Raw genomic sequence first — 24,380 nt, 5'->3', positions numbered from 1 at the left:
TAAAGAATACAAGAGAATTGATGTGTTCTTTTTATACATCTCTGGATTCAAATTGCTAATATTTTCTTCATGGATTCTGCATCTATATGCATTAAAGACATTGGTGTGTAATTCTCCTTTCTAGGCAAAGTTTTATATGTTAAGACGTTGCTGTCCTCATAAAATGAGGTGGAAATTTTTTCCTCCTTTTTTATCATCTGCAAGAGTTTAGTGTTGTCTTTATTTTGCTATGTATTTGTGTAACTTTTTATTTTTAAATAGTCACAAATTTACAGAAAAGTTGCAAAAATCATATAAAGGACCCCCTTACAACCTTCATCCAGATTCACATATTAACATTGTATGTATACGTATACACAAACACATACACAAAATATATATGCTTGGGTTTCTTTTCCTCTTAACCATAAACTGTCTTAGAAACATCATATCCCTTTACTCTTAGGTACTGCATCACTTATTTCATAAGTACAAAGATATTCATATAACAACTATATAGCTATCAAATTCAGGGAATTTTTAATTGACACAGTACTACTAGCTATGAACTGTGAAAGCAATCTGGGCCTGGAATTTCTTTGCATTTTGTTTGGTTGGTTGATTGCTTTGGTTTGTTGTTGTTGAAAGATTTTAATTACCTATTCAGCATCTTTAACAAATTCAGGATTATTCATATCTTCTTTATTAAGTCATTTTTATTAAGTAATATATTATCAATGGCTTTATTTATCATTAAATTCTGTGATCAACTATTATTTTTTATCTTCTTTCTTATGTTTGATTTTATATTCTTTGATCTTCCAGATATGAATGTTTTTAGCATTGATTTTCAGACTTTATTTTTATTATCTGCATTTAGGCTTTAAATTGACTCTAGCCAAAGATTTGGCTACCTTATATATATTTGATTTTGTTGTATAATTATTATCGTTTAGGTTAAAAGTCATTCTAATGTGCTTTGTTTTATTTATAATTTCATTTTGTAATTTCCGAACAATTGAAAAATTTTGGTTAATGTTTTGTTATTAATTTTAGCTCAATTGCACCATAAGCAGACAGAGTACTATATATGATATAAATCATTTGAAATTTATTGAGGTTAGTTTATGACCCACCATGTAGTATTTTTTTATAAATGTTTCATTTGTATTTGAAAATGTGTTTCCTACATTTCCTGACAATATATTTTTATATACATGACAATTAACTAAATTTGTTAACCATATTATACATCTTTTCCATATATCTACTCATTTATATCTTTTTTTTAATTTTTTTTTTATTATTGATTCTGTAAAAATATTACATTAAAAAAATATATGAGGACCCATTCAACCCCACCACCCCCACCCCACCACTCCCCCCTCAGCAACACTCATTCCCATCATCATGACACATCCATTGCATTTGGTAAGTACATCTCTGGGCACCTCTGCACCTCATGGTCAATGGTCCACATCATGGCCCATACTCTCCCCCATTCCATCCAGTGGGCCCTGGGAGGATTTACAATGTCCCGTGATTGCCCCTGAAGCACCATCCAGGGCAGCTCCAAGTCCCAAAGACACCTCCACATCTCGTCTCTTCCTGCCATTCCCCATACCCATTAGCCACCATGTCCACTTTTCCCACTCCAATGCCACCTTTTCTCTGTGGACATTGGATTGGTTGTGTCCATTGCACCTTTATGTCAAGAGGAGGCTCAGATTCCACATGGATGCTGGATGCAATCCTCCCGCTTTCAGTTGTAGGCACTCTAGGGTCCATGGTGTGGTGGTTGTCCTTCTTCAACTCCATCTTAGCTGAGTGAGATGAGTCCAATAAATCAGATTGTAGGTGCTGGAGTCTGTTGAGGCTCAGGGCCTGGCTATCACATTGTCAGTCCAGAGATTCAGATCCCCTAAATATATCTTAAACCCCAACACCAACTACAACTCCAGCACAGTAGCATGAAAGTCTTATGAAGAGAGATCCCATCTGAGTCCAGATTCATCACGCATAAACACCAGCTCCAAAGAAGGGCCATCTGACATGGCAGTTAACCCCATCTGCCATGACCATAACACCCATGGATCTCTTTAGCCCTCAAAGGAACCAATACCTGGGGGTTGTATCTACTTTATCTGTCTCTTAGACTCTGCTCAGTTGTGCATAAGGGCAATCCTTCTGACAGCCTCCAGACTCTTTTTTTTTAGAGACTCGTAGCCATATAAACTCATTTCTCCTTTCCATTTCCCCCTTACATTAGGTCAAACAGCATTTTAAAGTCATGTTATTTTATGTAGACAGGGATATTCTGCTGATCCACATTGAACCTTCCTTTCCAGGTCATTTTCCAGTTGCATCGTCAATTGGTAGTTGATAGTGATCCCTCGGTGCCAGGGAGGCTCATCTCCGGGTGTCATGTCCCATGCTGGGGGGAAGGCATTGCATTTACATGCTGAGTTTGGCTTCAAGACTGGCCACATTTGAGTAACATGAAGGCTGTCAGGAGGAAATTCCCAGGCACAATGCTGCTCTAGGCCTTGTTCTTATTTCAGGCATATCAGCTCACAAGCATAGTCATTAGTGTCAGGGGCTCACTGTTGGACCCTCATTCCTTCCCGGTCCTTGCTGCTGCATCTGGGAGACTGTCGCTGCTCCCCTAGGGACCACGACAGAGCACCACCAGCCAGGATCCCAGTACCCCCCCAGCTGTAGTTTTTAATTGTTGCCACTATGAGTATATCCAAACATTACCATGCACCCTGGACATATGTCCTGTATAGCTCCCTGTCAGCCATTTATTGACAGAATGTGTTAAAATTTCAAAGTATGATTATTTCTCATTTATGTTTTATAAGCTTTTGCTCCATACATTTCAAAGCTGGTTTTATGTTAAATACAAATTTAGAATTGTTTTATCTTTCTGTTAGATTATGCCTGTTAAAAATATGAAATATTGCCCTTTAGCAACTTTTTTTTCCAGAAATTCTACTTCATACGATGTTAGTAATGCCACACTGCATTTCTTTGCATGGTATTTCTTTTTCATCATTTTGTATTATGACCTTCCTGTGTTCTAAAATTTACAGTGTGTCTCTTATAAGTAGTAAACAGTGTTACCTTCCTTGCATTCTGTGGCTTACATGCTACTCACAAAGGTCAGCCCAGATTCAGCGAAGGAGGCATAGATCCACCTCATAGACGTAGTATCAAAGAATTTCTGCCTATGTTTAAATACCACCATATATATGCTAAACTATCCCCCTGTGATAATGGATTTTCCAATTTCTACTTTTAGTTCTGTCAGTTGTGACCTTCTGTATGCCAGACTTAGTATTAATATATGTGAATGTTAGCACTTTTCACCACATCTTTTATGCCCCTTACTCTATTTTCCATTCTTTTTTCTTTCTGTGCTTTGTTCTATGTATTTTCATCTGATTTTTCAGTTAAGTGTTTCTATCTTATGCTGTTGTGCTGTTGCACTCATCCTTTGAATTCTTAGTTTCAGTTAATATTAATGACTTTTTCAGGTCAAGACTTTCCAAGTGATTATCATTTTCTGCCAAAATATCAGGCTTCTCATTTAATTCCTTGAACATTTTATTCATGGTTATTAAATCCCTGTCAGATAACTCAAAAAGTAGGATGTCCTGGGCCTTTCTTCCGAATGTGTCCTTTCTCTCTAGGTTTTTTATCAAATCTCTTCTGTCTGGGTATTGTTTTTTTTATTTATACACATTGTATATGAAGAGTTGTAGAAACCCTTCAGAAAGGATTTCATTTTGCTTCTTGCAGGCACTTTCTGAGTTAGGGGCAGATCACCTTACTTAAAGGGAATTGAAGACACCAGAAGCTGGGGATCCATCCTTATGAGAATGGTTACACTTCCTTCTGTAAAAGTTCATGTTTTCTGGTTGTTGAGTGCAGATCCTCATGCTGGGGAGACCCTGGATTATATTTTGTGCTCTGGCAGCATTGTGAGTCTATCAAACCTCTGGTGAGCTTTTCAAGTTCTCACTCTTGCCTTTGAATTGGCAAATGCCTCTAGTGGGAAGGTGCCCACCTCTGGTCTTAAGTTCTCTCTGAAATCTTGGCTTCAAAACGTATTGCTGTCTTGGTAACACTACAATGTTGCTAACCAGGATTTATATCTTCCAGCTTTTCTGATCTCATTCTCCCTGCAATGATTTGCTTAAAATAGGCACGTTTGCCTAGAGTCTCCATAAAGCAGAATTCTCCATAATAGTGGCCTCTGAAGTTATAACGTCTCGCCTACATTAATTAAATCGCCTTCCTGTTCTCTAACCTACTAAACTCTGGTCACAACTTTCTGTAGGAAACCAGACCCAGCTGGTGCCCTGGTGCAATGACTCCATGTCTCATCCCGCAGCCTCTGCGGCCTCTGAGGAGAGTGCTGCCACCTGCTCAGGTGAGGGGGCCCCTGGGACCATGACACCCTTCCCATCCTGTAAAAAGGTACCACTGACCTGACTCTCTCCCTCAGGGCGCAGACAACTCCGCCTGGCGGACGGGGCGGTCGCTGTGCCGGCAGAGTGGAGGTCCTTCACCAGGGCTCCTGGGGCACCATCTGTGACGACGGCTGGGACCTGAGCGATGCCCACGTGGTGTGCAGACAGCTGGGCTGTGGGGTGGCCATCAGGGCCACCGCCTCCGCTCACTTCGGGCCGGGATCAGGGCCCATCTGGCTGGACCACCTCAACTGCACAGGAAAGGAGTCCCACGTGTGGAAGTGCCCTTCCCGGGGCTGGGGGCAGCATGACTGTAGGCACAAGGAGGACGCGGGGGTGGTCTGCTCAGGTCTGCCCTCCTTCTTGCCCACATCCGGGGGGAGGCAGCCCAGTCTCAAAAGAGACCGGGTCTAGGCCCGCGGGAAGCACAAGCTGAATCACCCACAGCAGGAGGGTCTCCCCTCCAGGTTCTTATTTCTTAAGAGCCTCGAAGGATGGATTTCTTCCTGCAGGGATTTCATCTGACAAGGTAGATTATTCTAGTGTTTCCAAAATAAAATTAGGACTCACCCTTCAGTCATAGTAAAAAAGTGGGAAAGGGTTGACTTGTAATCCCCTTCCACGTGTCTTATACAGCAGTGCACCCCTCCACAGCACCTGGAGGCCTGCTGCGCCTCACTTCAGCCACAGTCCCTGTAAAGAGACACAGTGTGGCGCAAGCAGTAGGAACAATGCACTGATTAAGTAAATGAATCAGAAAGGGGTTTATGAGCACTTTCCAGGTGGGGTCTCTCCTGCAGTGCCTGAGACAAGCAGGTCTATGGCCTGGAGTAACGGAAGGGTCAGAGCTTTAAGGCCCGCTGCACCGGCCACAGTCCCTCTCATCTGTCTTCCATCACAGAGTTCCTGGCCCTCAGGCTGGTGAGTGAGGACCACGACTGCTCTGGGTGGCTGGAGCTCTTCTACAACGGGACGTGGGGCAGTGTCTGCAGAAGCCCAATGGATCCCACCACGCTGGCCGTGATCTGCAGACAGCTGGGCTGTGGGAACACCGGGGATCTCAGTGTTTCTGCTGGCCTCAGGGCAGTCTCTCAGCCCCACTGGGTGGATGGAATCCAGTGTAGGAAAAGTGACCCCACACTCTGGCAGTGTGCTTCTGATGCCTGGGACCCCAGCTCATGCTCTCCCAATGAAGCAGCTCACGTCATTTGTGCAGGTGACTCTTCTGTCCGAACTTGAGCATATCAATTACAGTTATTTTAAATTCCTAATCTGATTATCCCCAAATCTCTGCCACATCTGAGTCTGGTTCTAATGTTTGCTTTGTCTATTCAGACTGATTTTGGCCCTTGTCATGCCATGTAATTTTTGTTGAAAGCTACACATGAGGTACCAGGCAAAAGTACTGAGGTAAATGTGCCTGTAGTGTGAAGCTTTATGTACATTTCGGTGGGAGTTAGGATGCATTTACTGTTTGCCATAGCTGTGGTTTCAGAGGCTAAAATTTTCTTCAGTATCCTTGTTTTCTCTCTATACTTCTCTACTGGTTTATCTAGAGACTCTTCTTCAGTAGGGTCTCAAGCCTTGCTTCAGCTGCACTCTCATGTTATTATACAGGAGCCCTATATACTGATGAGGTACTAAGGTGCAAGGGGAGTGGAAGGTTCTGGAATCCTATAAGTAGGTCTCAGCCCTATAGTGAGCCTGTGTTCCTGGGCTGTGAATTCGCAAGTGCTTCTCAGCCTTTTTTTGTCTCCCACTGGGTGTGACAGGAAGGCTAGAGGCACTGGAGTTGGGGGTGGGTATTTACCTTCTCCCAGGTCACTAAGACCCTGGTAAAACAGTTAAGGAGAACAGAACACATGCGGCTAATTCCAAAATGCTTACTTATCCCTTATCCTTGCTGGGAACAGGAAGCGATTTTTCTCTAATTTTCACCCTGAGAACTTGATGGTGCTCCTGGAGGTAAAATTTGAGAAGTTTTTCTCTCTCAAGCTATTCAATGCTCATTTTCCAGTAATTAGTCAGTTACCCTGACGTGTTACCAGGCTCCAGCAGTGGCTACTGCTCTCAGTCCGCTGTGGAAAGAATCTGCCTATCTTTCCAGTGTTCAAGATGGTTTGCCCTGTAGACTCAGTTCTCAGGGGGCTCTGAGAAAAGATGTTGATTTTCAATTTTTTCATCTTTTTTCTTGTTATGAGGGTGAATGATGACATCCAAACTCTTTACCTGTTGTACTAGAAACTGGAAGTCTACTCTTCTGCTGGGTGTTTTCCTGCCTCAATAATTGCTGTCCTTTATTCGTTCCTCTCTCTATGCCCAACCTTGAAATACTGCACAGGCTTTGAGCTTGGTCCTGGGCAGTCGCCATCTATGTTCTCTTCTTTATGACATCCTATTTCTTTCTCGTTTTTCTTTTGTGAAACCAACTTCATGAGCAGTTTCTTGAGACACTTCTTGAGAAACCTCTAGTTTTGCTAGAACTAGCGATAAGAATTGTTGTACAAAAAAAGCAAGCTGCCTCCAGTGTCAGAGTTATCATGGTTTCTCAAGTTAGAAACCATCCAGCAGAGATTGGGAGATTAAATTTCAGAAATTTTCCACTTGGGAATTCTAAATGAGGTACATGGTTATACAGGAATAATATAGAAAGAACATATAAATTCTAGTATTTTCTAACAATGAATCTATCCTAATTATATTTTCCTATGAAATAAGATATTTTCTTATTATTTCACACATTGTTGGTTTTTCTCTGAATTAATTTTTTTTATCTTTTTTACTTTAATATGCTTTTTCAGTATCATTATCTCCTATTTTGACCATTTGGTGTAATTATCTGTATGTTTAATCAAATTCTTAACTCAATATCTAAGTATCCTTTTCAACATATCTCTCTTTTACTGATCACCTGGGTTTCTAACCACTTTAAAATTCTCCTACTAGCATTTCCGCTCCTTTTCCGTATAATCATCCATTTTTCCATTTAAGACACCATGCTAAAATCACAAAAGCATCTTTTAACATTTGTTTCACATTCATTTTTAAATTATACAGTATGGCACATTTTTCTCTCAATCCTGACTACAATTTCCCCCTGTATTTCAGAATAATTTTTCTATGGCTCTGTGGCCTTTAGTAGAAAAAAATATCCCTTCTCTACTTCCAATTTATTCCATTTCACTTGTTAACTTATAGGGGAGTTGGATAATCACAAACAGTAAATACACCTCCAAAATTCCTTTCACAGTTCAATAATGGAGAAAACAAAGTAGAGCCCACAATTCAGCTTGGAATAGCCTCTCCTTTTATTGATGTTTTTAGTAAATAAAGATTTATTGAATACCTTCTATGAACCAGATAGTATTCTAGGAACTAGAGAGGAGATAAGTCAAAGTCCTTTCTCTAATTGTTTGGTATGGTGGGGGTTGATTCAAACCAATCAAAATCAAGAAATAAATTACAGTAATTAATTTCAAATGGGGGAAGCAGTTGTGGCTCAACCGATAGTGCATCCACCTACCATATGGAGGGTCCAGGATTCTTTTTTTTTATTTATTTCTTTCCCCTTACCCCACCCCTCCATGTGAGAGGTAGATGCTCTATCCATTGAGCCAAATCCACTTCCCAGCCCAGGGTTCTATACCCAGGGCCTCCTGACACGTGTAGTGAGCTGGCCCATGCCCAGTGCTGCATGCACAAAGAGTGCCATGTCACACAAGGGTGTTCCCCAGTAGGAGAACCCCATGAGCAAGGGAAGCACCCCACACAGAGAGCCGCCCCACACACAAAAAAAATGCAGCCTGCCCAGGAGTGGCGCCGCATACACAGAGAGCTGATTCAGCAATATGAGGCAACAAAAAAGTGGCACAGTTTCCCTATGCCACTGACAAGAATGCAAGCGGACACAGAAGAACACACAGTGAATGGGCACAGAGAGCAGACAGTGAGGGGATGGGGAGGAAGGGGAGAGAAATAAAATAAACCTTAAAAAAAACATTTTCAAATGGTTATAATTTTATTAATATGAAATTAGGGTAAAATGAGCGAAAGACTATTGACAAAGATAGGATCGATATTAATTGGAGTGTGAGCCTTTTGTAAGGTAGAAAGAAGCCTTCTTCTACCCAGCAAACCAGAGATCCAAAAGTTGAAAAACTGAAGATAAAACAAGCATGAAGATCTCATATTTGATGTCACTTTTGGTTCTTTTTTCCCAAAAGGCTTATGCAGTGACTCAATTTGGAAAGCTTTCAGCTTCCAGCCCTTGAATGTGAAGTGTTGTTGGCATGTCTGACAGTAGTCTCATTCACTCCTCAATAAACAACATTGAAATACAAAAAAAAAAAAAAAAAAAAAGATAGGATCGAGTTGGTATTAATGGATGGATACTGGCACTACAGCTCTAGGAGAGTTGGGGGTGCTAGTGAGATCACAATCAGTCCATCAAGGCAGACTCTGGCCCCTGTATGGCCCCTCCCTCAACACCCAGGACACCACAGGGATCTTGTCTCTTCTCTCAAAGAGCACCTACTCATCCAAGACCTTGCCAACCTACATGCTGACTGCATGGGATGGGGCACAGGTATGGATCACTGTGGAACACAAAGATCAGCAGTGTCTGAGGTGTACCCACTCTCTTTAAAGAGCCGCAGACCTCATTTTGAGGTTTCAGTCAGTCAAGCACAGGACCATTGAGAATTGAAGAATTCTTCATGTTTGTGGACCTCACCAATTTATTTTATATATTTTTTAATTAAAGTTAATAGATCACAAGGAATGTTACATTAAAAAACATAAAAAAATTAAAAACAAGAGGTTCCCATATAATCCACTCCCCATCCCCCACCACATCATTTTTGTAAATTGTATTTTTTTTGAAGACACATACATCACCAAAAAAATGTTACATTAAAAAATATAAGAGGTTCCTCTATACCCCCCTCCCCACCCCACTCCTCCCACAACAACAACATCCCCCATCATTGTGGCACACTCATCTCACTCAGTGAACACATTTTGGGGCACTGCTGCACTACATAGATAATAGTTTACCCTGTAGTTCACACTTTCCCCCAGTACGTTCAGTGGGTTATGGCAAGATATATAAAGTCCAGCATCTGACCCTGCAATATCATTTAGGACAACTCAAATCCCAAAAGTACCCCCACATCACAGCTCTTCTTCCCTCTCCCTGCCTTCAGCAACTACTGTGGCCACTTTCTCCACCTCAATGCTAAAATTTCTTTTATTACTCATCACAATAGTTTTATAGTAGAATATCAGTATGTCCACTCTAGTCCATATTTTATTCCTCCATTCTGTGGACCCTGGAATGATGATGTCCCCTACACCTCTAGATCAAGAGGGGACTTAGATTCTACATGGATGATGGATGCAGTTCCTCTGCTTGCAGCTGTAGGCACTCTTGATTCCCTGGTGTGGTGGTTGACCATCTTCACCTCCCTGTTAGCTGACCTGGGTAAGACCAACGAACCAGAGAGTAGGAGTCGCCACTCTGCTGAGGCTCAGGGCCCAGATGGCACATGGGCAGTCCAGAGATTCAAGTCTCCTGAGTATGGACCATCCCTAGCACCAACCACAGGTTCAGTAAAAGTGACAGAAGAGGCATGGTTAGAAAAGTCACATCTGAGTCCAGCTCCATCACCCTCAGGAGCACAAATTCCAAAGTAGGACCCTCTGACATGGCACAGAGCTCCAAATCCATCTGCCATTAACCATATACCCTGTCTCACCAATTTCTTTAAAGACTAAAAGCTCCTAAATCCCACTTTGGCCACGAAGCCAAAAGGGTACAGCCCAAAATTCTGTCTCTGCTTTCCTGAGAAGGAAGGAGAACATTTATATATTATATATATAAACTGATGAAGCCAAAGCACAAGAAAAAATATATGACATACCACTTTAAGTTTCAGATAGGCAACTTTTAAAGGTGATGTTTCTCTATGCTCTTGATTTCTTCTTGCCCTTTGTGCTGAATGTGCCCTTAAGAGAATGTGCTGACACAATCAGACTTGGTGACCGCTTGACCAAGCCCAGCTGCCGAGATCCAGCTCTTACCCATTGTCTGGTTCCACAGGAGCAAGACCCAAGAGCTGTCCTACCGAGGCTCCCTGCACAGGTACGTCGACCCCTCCTGCCTCCCCTGTTGGCCCTCCGACCCCCTCCCTCCTCTCCTCCCTGCCACTCCCATTCCCTACTCCTCCGCCCTCTCTACCCTTCTCCCCTCTCCCCCTCTCCCGCTCTCTGGGGGTGGTCACCAGAGGTGCTACTGCCTTTTAGACAAAGAGAAGCTCAGGCTCAGGGGAGGAGACTCCGCGTGCTCAGGCTGAGTGGAGGTTTGGCACGACGGCTCCTGGGGCACGGTGTGCGACGACTCCTGGAGCCTGGCGGAGGCCGAGGTGGTGTGTCTGCAGCTGGGCTGTGGCTCCGCCCTGGAGGCCCTGCGGGAGGCTGCTTTTGGCCCGGGCAACGGGAGCATCTGGCTGGATGATGTGCGGTGCGGGGGCAGCGAGGCCTCCCTGTGGGGCTGCGCTGCTGCGCCCTGGGGGCGGGGCGACTGCAAGCACGAAGAGGACGCTGGAGTGAGGTGCGCTGGTGAGTGGGGGCCGGCCCTTGGCTAGGGGGAAGGAGGGGTGAGTGTGCCCAGAAGCTCTCCTGGGCCACGCTGCTGCGGGGCTGTGGCTCCCAGATAGGCGCTGTCTGGTCTGACTCTGGGGAGACTAGAACATGCAGCTGTGGTCCCTAGACCCTAGCGCTCTCCCAGGTCCACACAGTCCAGTGGTCCCACTGCCTTCTCTTCTCTGCAGGTGAGAGGACCACGTTGCCCCCCAGCACTAGAGGTGAGTGACTCTTCTGCCCTGAGCCCTGTGGTAGAGACAGCCAGATTTCCAGGGACCTACATATTTCTGTGGAGCCTACATATTTCTGGCACATTTAGTGGTATCATTAGAGGAAAGACCTAATGACCAGGTGACCACTGCCCATTAAGCTGTGACAGCTGTGAAGCTCCCAAGGTTCACCAGCCTTCCCCTTACCGACACCCCTAGGACCAGGCCAAGCAGTCAGCTGACTCATCAGGCCAGGACCTGGGGCAGGCACTTCTTGGGGCTCCTGCAGACTCACTGTATCTGATTAGGGGACTTCATGGCCCTGAGACTCAGGAGGTGGCAGGGGAAGGGGGTTCTCCTGGGCCCTAAAGCCTCTTGCCCCTTTGGTCTCCACAGGGCCCAATCCTCCAGGCTCAGGTCCCATCCCTGGCATCTTCTCCCTGCCTGGGATCCTCTGCCTCATCCTGGGATCCCTGCTCTTCCTGGTCCTCATCATCCTGGGGACTCAGCTGCACAGATGGAGAGCAGAACACAGAGGTGGGCCCTGGAGGGGTACACTGGGGAAGAGGGAAGGAGTGTCAGTAGGACAAGGTACAGATATTACCAGCAGAAAAGTGCACATGTTCAAGTCTTCACTCCCATTATCTGGCAAGTCTCCCCAGTCTCTTCAATAGACTACATGATTAAAAAACCCCAAGTCCTTCATCCAGGGCTGAGTGCTGAAGCTCAGAGAAAGTATGGTTTCCTGTGTGTTTGAGTTCCCTGGCTGCCAATAAAATAGGTGATTTAAGCAACAGGAATTTACGGTCACAAGATTTTGAGGCTAGGAGAATTCTAAAATCAGGCATCATCAAGGTGATGCTGTCTCCCAAAAGACTGCAGCCTTCTGGGGCTGGCTGCCAGAAATCTTTTGTCCTTGGCTCTCTGTCACTTGGCAATGTGCATGGCAACTTCTCCAGCTTCTCCTTTCTCTTCTGTGGTCCATTGACATTGAGCTTCTGGCTGCTCTCTCTGACTTTGTCTCTATGTGTCTGAATTTCATTCTTCTTATAAAGGACTTCAGTAATAAGTTAAGATCCCTCATGATTCAGGTGAGCCACACCTTAGCTAAAGTGATATCTTCAAAATATCCTCTTTACAATGGGTTCATACGAACAGGAATGGGTTAAGTTTGAGAACATGTTTTTCTAGGGTACATAGCTCCAAGTCACCACACCATGTGAACAGTGTCTGAGGAGACTGAGTGTAGGTTTAAGCTCAAAACATGGTCAGGAAACCTAGCTCTGGATCAAGAAGGCACAGGCTATGGGAAGGAGCCCTGGCAGCCCATAGCGGTTTCTCCAGAGGTGAACATTGGGAGCTCTGAAGGATTGGTTTATTGCTAAGAGGATTGCCTCTGGGTTGGACTCTGAACTGGTGCTGCTTTTTCCAGCCTTTCTTGATTATGAATATGCTCTCGATGAGGTCTTGTACCAAGAGATCGATTACCTGGTAAAAACAGAGAAAGAGGATCTGCTGAGCAGCCCAGGTGTGTGTTCCATGCCCTCCCCTCTGTTTGCGAGCTGACTATGAGTTTGGGTACCTTCTGCAAGCACAGACCACCAATAACCCAAACTTGCATGGTCAGCCTAATCCAAGCCCTCTCTCTACATGCCTGGATTATCAAGATTTCCTCTAAACCTTGGCATTGGGCTCATACTATGGGAAAGCATTTGCTGCTTGTCTGTGATGTTTTTCTCCCTACCAGGAAACCTGTCTGGTGACTCAGTGACAGGGCTGCCATATTACACAGGGGAAAATGAAGAGAATGGAAACCCTGAATCTACCCCAGGTAGTAGGAGTGGGTCTTCCCGTGAATGGTGGTGAGGAGGAGAAGGAAGCTCATCTAGAAGGATGTCCATCTGTGATTAGGGCAGGAAGGATCTCTTCTTTCCAGTTGGGACTCATTCTTCCTCTAGCCACTTACTCCGTGACTTCAGAAAACAAAAGCTTAGACTCAGTTCTCTGTTTCCATGGATACTTCTACTCAGTCACAGACTTATGTCTAATGTACTGTTATAGAATCCCATCATGAGAAAGAACACTGGGGAAAGTGGTTTTGAAATAGTGTGATATTTGGACCATTTTGTGGTTTTCATGTATAATGAAAGAGAAAAATTGACGTTGGTATAGCTCTAGAATACATAGAGTGCATGGTAGCTGTTTTATCAACTATAAGAAGGTCTTATTTGCAAAGGAACTAAGAGTAGAATGCTCACTTTCCATCTTCTCTGGTAGTAAAGTTGGACAGCCCGTAGGTAGGGACAAGTACAGCACGGCTCTGTGGTTTCTGAAGCCAAACAGTCACTGGAAGGTCTCCTGTGATTAAATTGGTTGTATCTCCTGTTCTGGGTCATACCAAGTCCTGGTTCTCCATGTCTCCAGCAACTCCATGTCTCTCACAGCCTCAGAAAATAAGTGAATTCTTGGGTTCTCTTGGAACAGATACACAACCCCTCAGTTGCAGATATGTACACAATATATGATTCAGACTGTTACCAAAAGTTTGATAATGGTAGCTGAAACTCATAGCACAATAGCTTTTGTTGAAGCGTTATAGTGGGAGACCATTTTAGAAAAATATTATTGACCGTGAAATATTGGAATATTTTAAGGATTTGAGTGTTTTATGAGAGTATTGAGATCAAATATGTGTCTTGAGACAACCTTATTCTAGTTGTCTATAATAATCTCTACATTATAAAGGGTTTGGGGTGTCATCTAGTCCAACCCATAATTTGCTATTCCACCTAAGTCCTGTCTGCTTTCAGGGGCTCCAGGGCAATGCGTTGATGTCACAGGAAATGGTTATGATGATGTTGAAGAATTACCTGTTCCTGAAATTCCTCCTGCCCCTGAGATGAATGGGAATTATTCTTTCTCAGAGGAGGGAGATGGTGCCAGGTATTCCCAGACAGGTGAGTGGACAGCTGCCTCCAGTCTTGCTACTTTGTCAAAAGGAAGGTGAATTTGGACCCATCAAGATTTGTTTTTTTCTGCACTACCAGAATCTTGGTAGCTTTGTCTATCTAGATGAGATCAGCTCTTCCTTATCCCTGATATACTGCAGCGATTTCATCTCCTCTGAGAGGAGGAATATATTGTATCCTTTGTGTCCATGCCCACCATCCCTTGGATGTGAACGTGCACAGCTTTTTTTCACATTTTCACACCCCAGAGTGAGACGTTTGTTCTGACAATTTGGAGGTTCTTTAGGTTGTGAGAGATGACATCATAAGTTTTTAAATAACAAGGATAATTGAATTAATGAGTTATTTTGTGAGATTTGATAGTCAAATTAATGAGTTATTTTGTGGGCCCCCTTTGCCATCTGACAGATGACCCACAATTGTTCTCATAAATATTTAGGTCAGGCTTGGCCTGTTATTGAGGCTCTGAGGAATGTAAGAAGGAAGACCCATTCCTTAAGAAATCAGACTTCCTTAAGATATCAAGGCTTTACACAGGGCAGCTGACAGGATGCAGTGATTCTAGTGTTTCAGACAATCACAGAGTCCCACAAATTTTTTTGTGGCCACTCTATATTGGTCTACTTCCCCAAGAGGACTCTACTCTATATTTTTACACCATCGTCATCAGGATTCTCCCTTGCTGTTTCAGATGCCTCTCTGCAGTCTCCTAGAGAAACTGTCAACCCTAAGGTGGAAGGCAGAGGTTCCTCATTGGTCCTGGAGCAAGGAGAAGATCGTGGGTATGATGATGTTGAACTTAGCACCATGTAGTACCATTTTGGAGCAAACAAGTCTGCAGAGAATCTACTGTTATATTTACAAAATAAATGAAAATCTTGTTTTTTTCATTTCTGCAAAGTTTTTATATGTATCTATAATGAAAGTATATTATTCCTAATAAATACTCTGAGTTTCTCAGACCAATGCTTTTCTCTTACGAATCAAAGTACATTCACCCTGTTAATCTCAGAATATTCAGTCTTCAAACATATGCCTTTCCCGAAGTCAAATCCCACCTGAAAAGTCAATGTTAACACCTTCCTACAGGCTACATTCTTGCCTTCCTTTAGGTACAGAGAAGTACATACTTTTTTTAAGAGCATGAAACTCTAAAATCAGGCTCATAACAAAATACTTTCTCTTAGGAAGCAAATTTATGAAATGCACAGTTGAATATTCCAAACTATTCCACCCTCTAGTTGATTCTGTCCTTGAGTACCACACATTTCAAATACAAGAGTTAGACAGAAACAATATACACTCCAGCTAAAACTCCACAAATTAGAGTGAATCTCTAATTTCACTAAACCATCAAATGACTATTGAAATAAATTCATTAATTGATAGTCCCAGTCTTTTCATGCATCACATTTTTGTGTATCCAGACAGAGAAGTTTACCAGGATCTCTTCGAGGGATAACTCTCGGTGCCAAATCTGAGTTTTAATGCCTTAACAATTGTCCTAACTATGCTACATAGAATAAATTGTCTAGATCAGGAAAGACTGCATTCCCATTAAGAGGCCATAAGGCTGAAAGGGACATAAGACCTGTTTATCAAAACAGAATCAGAGGCAGAATATCAGCATAAATATGGAAAAGAGAACCTATTTGATAGAAATCTTGAGAAATAATAAGATCCCCCTACTCTACAGAGTGATTCAGAGAATTGTTTCGAATCAACCTCTATGAGGCTACATCCACCAGTCATCGCCTCCCCCCCCCCATATAGGTCTATACCAATCCATTGATCCGAGCTACTTCTGTGCACCAGCCAGAATCATGTAGATTAATTTGAGACAATTGGTAAGTGTAGAGACAATCACATTCATTTTCCCTATTCATATATAAGCCCAAGAAATTACAATCCAAAATAATATCCAACCTAGAGCAAAGAAAATAAAATGAAGATCTGCTGGATAAAATTCTTACACCATAACTCTTTCCACTCTTGGCAAGATGTCCATCAAAAATAGATGCCTACCAAGGTCACAAGAGCTATTAAAAGGGGAACAGATGTGGCTCAAGCAGTCGAACACCTGCTTCACACATGGGAGGTCCTGGGATTAGTCCCCAGTGCCTCCTAAAAACAAAACTACAACAAGCAGACAAACAAAAAACCAACTCTCAGGGGAGCCAGTGGTTCAGTGGTTACGCCCCAGCTTCCCATATAGGAGGTCCCAGTTCAATCCCCAGAGATATCTCAAAAAAAAAAAAAAAGAGGCTATGAAAATTATGTTTGAGAGACAGGGTAGAAAGGGAGACACACTAAAAGGATATGAGAGATTGTTAAATAAAGGATAGATTTTTATTTCTTATTGAGTATACACAGAATGGTGATTTGTGGGTGCCCAAGAGTTAAGAAAAAGAGCTCAAACCAATTGAGAATAAGAAAGATTATGTAAATAAATTAGATATAAATGACAGTGAAGTTTAATATTACACTTTGTCATCCAACAGCCTCTCAACTGTTAATAAGAGCAGAACACTGAGTTGATGCTTATCTGGAAGCAGTGAGGATAAAACCAGAAAAATTATAAAAATTACAAGAAATGTCTGTGGTGACTGTGGTCCCTCTGCTGCGACAGCACCAATCTTGAACCCCAGATATAAATGACCCAGTGTGGAAAGATTATCAGAGTCCACATAGAGTCTGTGTGGACATCTATGATAAACATTAAATTGCTACACAAACAGAGCATTTGTGAATCAGGACTGAGATAAAACAAAGATTTGCTGGGAAGTAAAAATAAGAAGGTCATAGTCATGATAATTTGGGAAATGCAATCAGATCAGATCCATGAAGGAGAGCTGAAAAGGTTAAGTCAGAAGAAAAGAAAATAATTCCAGCTCATCAGTGGGATCATCATCAAACAGCATGTTGTGCCCCCTCTCAATTTAGAGGTGGAATGGGCATTGCCATCCCAGGGACTTCAGGATGGAGTAATAAAATATGGATTAAAGTGGGAGAAAAAAGAATTTGAATATATATCTGAATGGTATTGAAGGATTTTCATTTTTAATAATTTCCTAATTTTGGAGGATTTTTTAGATCTGAATATACTTTTGCAAATATCACTAGGAAAACTTTGTGAAATATATAAACCTATATTGATAGATATATAGTTATATATGACAATAAATTTCCTTTATTTAAAAAAAAACTGGATGTTGGATGTCACGCCCATCATTTTGTGTACATCTACTTTCAACCACAATAGTTTCCAATGTCATACCAAGGAGCCCGGTTATTCTCAATGCAGACTGCTATTTAGAAATGAAGGTCTGGGTCCTGGATGAACTCTTTGCTCCTGGTATGAGATTGTTTTCATGCCCTCTCAGTAGACAGAGTATGACATAGATTGTTTCAAATCATTTGTTCATATAGACTCCTCTAATTCCAATCCAATACCGCATAGTTTTTCTTTCTTTACCCTCTTCCATATTTGATGTTTCCTTCTCCAATAATGATAATCCCAACTCCCAGAAATTTTAATATATGTACACATTTGCTCATTCCTTCAAATCACAAGCTACTTTCAGAATTGCTATACCCACAGCATTATCACCATCAAATATATTAAGAAAAGGTCAAGATTGTGTTCATATTCTTTTTGTCTTAGATTAAGGGACCACAGTCCAAGTACTGAGTTCAAAATTACTAGAACTGTTTTCTTTTTCTCTTTTGTATGATTATGTTATTCATCTGACATTCAGTTCTCTTCATTTGTTACTATATACCAACCCCACAATATATGAAGAGTGCCTGTTTCCTTCAGCGTTGCTGAGAGGCTATTAAAAAGCTTTTGAATTTTTGCCTAACTGATAAAGGAGAAATAATATCTTAGTGCAGATTTAATTTACATTTCTCTTATTATAAGTGAAACATATTTTCATACTTATAGAGAATTTTATCCCAGAGAGGTATCATCCTCTGATACTTCAATCCTATCAGACGCCTCTAATCACATCTGTAATATCCAAGTAGCCAGAAGTTGCTGTATTTCTGTCTATATTCCTTCAGGACTTGCTCTAGCTACATTTCATCTTCTTGCCTTCTTGTCCTCCTTGGATGGTTGCCAGTCTGGTCTTCATTAGCTTTCAATAAGGAGAGATAGAAGTTGACATAATTCACTTAGAAAGCTTTTATAATTGGACAGAAAGAAGTGACAATGCCCTAAACAAAGAAGAGAAAGTAATAGAGAAGAAAAAATGAATTTAACATGATCTGATGACCAACTGGATATGAGAAGAGAATGAGGTGGGTTCTGTATGGGCTTAAATAATAGTTAGCAAACATGGGAGTAAGATGAGAAAGGAAGAGGTAGTTACATAGGATTAGATTTTTAGTTGGTCCAAGAAAATTTGGGCAGGGTATGGAAACTACAGACATCCCCTGCAATGCCAACAATCTCAACTTTGAAACTCACACTCAAATCTGTTGTCTAGGAATTAAGAGGAGATGAACTGGCATCTCAGTGAAGAACATACATGAATGTTCAGGGTTATTTTTCCATGAGATCATCTTGTTAGAAATGAAGGTCTAGTGTGGACCAAGTTTAGAGTCCCCTGTCTAAGTAAAAGTGAACTAGAAATTTTATGTGCCTGGGCAAGGTAATGCCTTTAGTATCCTGTGGGGAAGGTGAGAAAACAGATCAGCACTCACCTGATACTTCCTCTGGGGGAAACTGTGTTTCGGGACAAATCCTCTAAGAGCAATTGAGATGAAACTTGCTAAATTATCAAGAAAGCAAAAAGCATTTTGTTCAGAATATTTATTTTTGAAAACTTTCCATGCAGTACAGTTACAGGTCAGCATCCTCATATTGGAATACAAGCAATTTGAATAGCTGAGGCTTCAGCTCATTCTTAATACAACATCATGGGAGAGCCATTGTAGATGTTCCAGGGGCACTCAGCTCAACATCATCACATCCAGTATTCCATTTCCCCACTGGAGTAGTCAGGGACTATCTTCTTCCTTCCCAGGATCAACTGCTTCTCTAGGGAGCTATAGAGAAAAGCCTGAAACAGCAAAGAGGAGCCTCTTTGCTGTGACAAACACAGGCCAGAGCCCATGGTGGCAACATGGTCAAGCACATGGTGCAGACAAAGCATCCCACAGGACTCAGCAATGCTCCAGGAGATTCACACAGTTCCATATTCATCACAGCAGGAAATGGACATCAGGACTATTCTGTAAGGATCCAGGCCACATGGGTCTCTGGGACCTCAGCTTGTCTGGGAAAAATTGGATCACAGGAGATGTATGGCTAATACGGGTTCTCTGTGAAGACCTGCTAATGGTCTGCTCAATCAGAAAAGACATGGGTCAAAAATAGTAAGAATCACAGGAAGGAAAAGGAAAATTTCTCACTTCACATTAAACCAGCTGAATTCACAAGAAGAAGGAAGCAGGAGACCACAGCTGAAGATATCTTAGTTCCTCATTGACAATCCAACTCTGCACTTGGTGGCCTAGGCCTGTGTTCTTAAGTTCATGCAAAAGCCATCCAGGATCCTCAAGCACGAGAACAACGCGGGGCCCACAGTAGCCCCTATCCAAAATCACTTGGGCCCTAATGCAGAAATGCTCTTTTCTGGAAAACTAGAGTCTCCACTTGGCTATTGAAATGTTTGGAATAGCTGAACTCTTAGTTGCCTACCTATTCTGAGTCTACAATCCATCACTACTGGCTTTAAATTTAAAGGTCACCACAGATGAAGACCTGGCACATACCAGGACTAACTAATGATCACAGTGTCTCTTCAATTACTAAATGCCCTATAAATCCCAATAACACAACTATTTTTAAAACCCCGAAAGTTTTAAAACAGAGTAGTTGTCCCATTTTTTTAGTTGACTAATGTGCTCAACTAATCTACAAGTCTCAAAACAAGCACTTCCAAGAGGGTAGGATGAAGACACGGAGAACACAGAGTTAATCTGACAGCATTAAAGAAAGGAATATGGTCTAGGTGATCCTATCAAACACATGAGGGCACCCAAAGCTGAATGCACAGGAAGGATGGATATTGAGGATCAAATGAACTTTGTCCAGGACAGAGACAAGAGATTGCAGCAGACTGATGTACCCAACTCACCCGTCTGGGAGACCCTGACCCCATGCTCTTCTGGGAGCTCCTCCCCCTTGTTCATCTGAGAGGCAGCAGGAGCCCCAGGCACTGGCACCTCTTTACCATCATCATGACCATCACCAGGGGCCTCAGTCCCTGACGTGGAGGCTCTGAGGGCAGACAAGGGGTCAGATGAAACCACGGTAAGTGGCTGGCGTAGGTAATACCCAAGATCTCTTCTGACCCAGGGATTCTGATGCTGGATAAATAGAGGCACCTTTAACTCCATGAATAAACAGATCTTTTCCAAAGCTGAATATTTAATGTGCTCATAAACCAGGAAAATGATCCAAAATTCCCAATATTTCTTGATTAAAACTTCATATTTCAGAGAAAATATCACACTAAAGAGTATTACTCAAATATACTGTCAGATGATGCTTTCTGAAGGCAATTTTTTTTTACATAACATGTGCATGTTGTGACTGAATGTGGGTGACTCTGGACACGAGGCAACATAGAGCAGCCAGGGACAGGGAAGCCTGGACCCCAGCTGGAGACCAGAAGGCCCTTTATCCAGTAAAAGGAAGGTACTCCCATCAAGACCTCATTTGTTATGAGGGAAATTGCTCCTCCCCTAACACCCCTCCACTACCTGAAGCAGATGTGTAGTCACTGATTTCCTCACCAGACCCTGTGCAATAGGGCCGTTTAGTCACCAAGTCATCTGACTGGGACCCTATGTGGAGAAAAACATCACAAAAGCAAACAGAACAACCCCTCCCTTACTCAGAGCCTGTGCCAAAACTGAGCAGAAATATTGAGACTTCACACTTGACTCCTGTGGTGTAAAGGGAAGACTCTAAGCTCACAGGGGCTCGAGTCTGTGGTCCCTGGAAGGGGCTGTCTGTTTGAGGCTGGGTTAGAGATGGGCTCTGTGGGTGCTGTGAGGGTGGCTTGGTGGTGGGGTCTGTGGCTGTGGAGAAGACTGGACTCACATCCGGCGGGGGGGGGGCTGACAATGAAAGGTCCCAGGAGGGCAGGGCAGGGCAGGGACACACACCTGGGTTGCCCAGCAGGTTCTCCTTAGGTGTTACGAGGTAGTCAGTCTCCTGGTACAAGGCCTCATCAAGAGCATCTCAAAACTGGAGAGAGCTGAAGAAACCACTGACAGTCAGAGATTGCCCCATGTCACATCCAGAGGCAAAGGCTAAGCACTCAAGCTCCCCAATGCCAGAAGTTAGAGAAATCCCTTGGGGCTTTTAGTGACTCCCACTCTGAGCACCATCTATACCTCTGACCTTGTCTAACTTGTATCCACAGCTTACCCCTCCTCTTTCAGCCCCACACTGGAGTCCATGGTTTATGAGAAACTCACCCCAAACCTAAGAACCTCTGTACATTCAATCCTTGTAGTTTAAAGTGAAGTACATGGTATTTTGAAATCTAATGGTGCAAAACTTAAGGGAGAACAGACACCTTGCCCGGTTTTCAGTTTGTCCCACCTATCCCCGTGTCCTGCCGACACTCTTTCTGTCTTTCTGTGTTCCAACGTGCGCCTCCCGCCCCCCCCCCTGCCCACTTTGGGGCCCACCTCTGTGCTCTGCTCTCCATCTGTGCAGCCGAGTTGCCAGGATGATGAGGACCAGGAAGAGCAGGAATCCAGGATGAGGCAGAGGATCCCAGGCAGGGAGCAGATGCCAGGGACGGGAGCTGAGCCTGGAGGATTGTGCCCTGCAGAGACCAAAGTTCCACGAGGCTTTAGGGCCCACTTCCTGAGCCACTTCCTGAGTCCTCAGGGCCATGAAGTCCCCAGTTAGATACAGTGAGTCTGCAGGAGCCCCAACAAGTGGCCACCCCAGATCCTGGCCTGATGAGTCACAGACTGCTGGGTCTGGTCCTAGGGATGTCTGTAAAGGGAAGACTGGTGAAACCTCAGACTTCACAGCTGTCACAGCGTAACAGGGCATTGAACACGTGATCATCAGTCCTTTCTTTGGCTGATATGCTTAAATGTGCTAGAAATATGTAGGCTCCACAGTGCAGCTCCCTGGAAATCAGGGTGTCTCTACCACAGGGCTCAGGACAAAAGAGTCACTCACCTCTAGTGCTGGGGGGCAACGTAGTCCTCTCCTCTGCAGAGAAGAGAAGGCAGTGGGACCCCTGGATTGGGTGGGCCTGGGAAAGCACCAGGGTCTAGGGACCACCGCTGCATGTTCTAGTCTCCCCAGAGTCAGACCAGACAGCGCCCGTCTAGGAATCAGAGCCCCCGCAGCAGCGCTGCCCAGGAGGACTTATTGGCGCACACTCCCCCCTCCTTCCCCCTAGCCAAGGGCCGGCCCCCACTCACCAGCGCACCTCACTCCAGCGTCCTCTTCGTGCTTGCAGTCGCCCCGCCCCCAGGGCGCAGCAGCGCAGCCCCACAGGGAGGCCTCGCTGCCCCCGCACCGCACGTCGTCCAGCCATATGCTCCCGTTGCCCGGGCCAAAAGCAGCCTCCCGCAGGGCCTCCAGGGCGGAGCCACAGCCCAGCTGCCGACACACCACCTCGGCCTCAGCCAGGCTCCAGGAGTCGTCGCACACCGTGCCCCAGGAGCCGTCGTGCCAAACCTCCACTCGGCCTGAGCACGCGGAGTCTCCCCCCCTGAGCCTGAGCTTCTCTTTGTCTAAAAGGCATCAGCACCTCTGGTGACCGTCCCCAGAGGGAGGGAGGAGGGGAGGAAAGAGGAGGGGAGAGAAGGGGGAGGAGAGGGGAGGGGAGAAGGGGAGGGAGGGGTGTCCAGGGAAGGGAGGGAGGACCAAGAGCCAACAAAGGAGGTGGAAGGGGCCGAAGTACCTGTGCAGAGGTTAGCTGTGGGACAACTCTTGGGTCTTGCTCCTGAAGAAACAGACAATGGGTAAGAGCTGGATCGAAGGGTGGGGTGGGTCAAGTGCCCACCAAGTCTGGCTGTGTCGGCACAGGCTCCATAAGGTTCCATTCAGCACAAAGACCAAGAAGAAATCAAGAGCGTAGAGAAACCAGATCCATCACATCACCTTTCAAAAGTGAATATCTGAGACATAAATTGATATTTCATAATGTTACCCTTCCTTCTTGGACGGCAAGGACAGAGGAATAGCCAAATGGTCCTTTGAGTACTCGATAAGCTTGAGTTAACACATATTTCCCACATTCCAGGTAGGCTTGAGTTAACATATTTAGTTTGCATCCTCCCTGGATATTCAAAGTCTATAGAGCTTACATTGTTTAATTGGCTTCCTGAGATTGGAGTGATTGGCATCGTTAGGAAAGGTGAAACTGCAGCTTTTTTTTTTGTCTGACACACACAGCCCAGGTTATTTTTAAGGAGATGCACAGCCCCCACCCATAGCTCATACCATTTCCCCCCTTTATGCAAGCTTAACTTGCTAAGCTTTGGCATAATTATTGTTGGAGTTATGAGGTGGGTGGATTGTTTTGATTGATTACCCCATTCCTTAATTTCCCTGTGAGGGCCTAAAGACAAAGCCCCCGGGCAACAGCCAGGGCTTCTTTCTGTTCCCAGAAGAAGTCCTCGTTCTGAACAGCAGAATCCTGAGGATGGGGCCTCCCCAGCAGCCATCCTAGGGGTTACCAGTGCATACGTGAATTTCTTTTCAGGCTTCAGATCCATTTATTAATTTTTATTTTCTTTTAGGGAGTTTACACCTTTAATCTTAAAGGGGTGCTGAAAGGAGATGATTCTTTTTCTGTAGCTACTTTCTGCTGGCCATGGGGCTTTAGTCCCTACCTGACAAGGTATAAAAACATTGTTATTTTATTTTGACTGGAGGAAAATGGATCTGGCATTCTGTATAAAGCTGGATGAAGTTTTCACCTGGTTAATAAGATGCTCATTCTGAAAGACAAAATTTAATTTGAATTTTGGAATACATGGTTTTTTTAAGAGGACCCTGGATCACAGAGGTAGAAACAATGGCACCCCTTTTTTTTTTTAAAGTTGGT

General features: G+C 43.8%; 1 protein-coding gene across 1 annotated transcript in view; it reads left to right on the top strand.

Annotated features, from left to right (window-relative positions):
- Window positions 1–24,380, top strand: part of LOC101423803 (uncharacterized) — a 446,281-nt gene that overhangs the window by 151,269 nt on the left and 270,632 nt on the right. The window contains 12 exon segments of the mRNA XM_071210051.1: window positions 4,325–4,417; window positions 4,493–4,516; window positions 4,519–4,806; window positions 5,359–5,673; window positions 10,558–10,599; window positions 10,761–11,075; window positions 11,288–11,320; window positions 11,705–11,845; window positions 12,741–12,836; window positions 13,056–13,139; window positions 14,119–14,265; window positions 14,969–15,086. Coding sequence (XP_071066152.1) covers window positions 4,325–4,417; window positions 4,493–4,516; window positions 4,519–4,806; window positions 5,359–5,673; window positions 10,558–10,599; window positions 10,761–11,075; window positions 11,288–11,320; window positions 11,705–11,845; window positions 12,741–12,836; window positions 13,056–13,139; window positions 14,119–14,265; window positions 14,969–15,086 — 1,696 coding nt within the window.

The sequence above is a fragment of the Dasypus novemcinctus genome, chromosome 20 (assembly GCF_030445035.2).
Source record: "Dasypus novemcinctus isolate mDasNov1 chromosome 20, mDasNov1.1.hap2, whole genome shotgun sequence".
Taxonomy (NCBI): Eukaryota; Metazoa; Chordata; class Mammalia; order Cingulata; family Dasypodidae; genus Dasypus; species Dasypus novemcinctus.
This window is presented reverse-complemented; position numbering and strand designations above follow the sequence as displayed.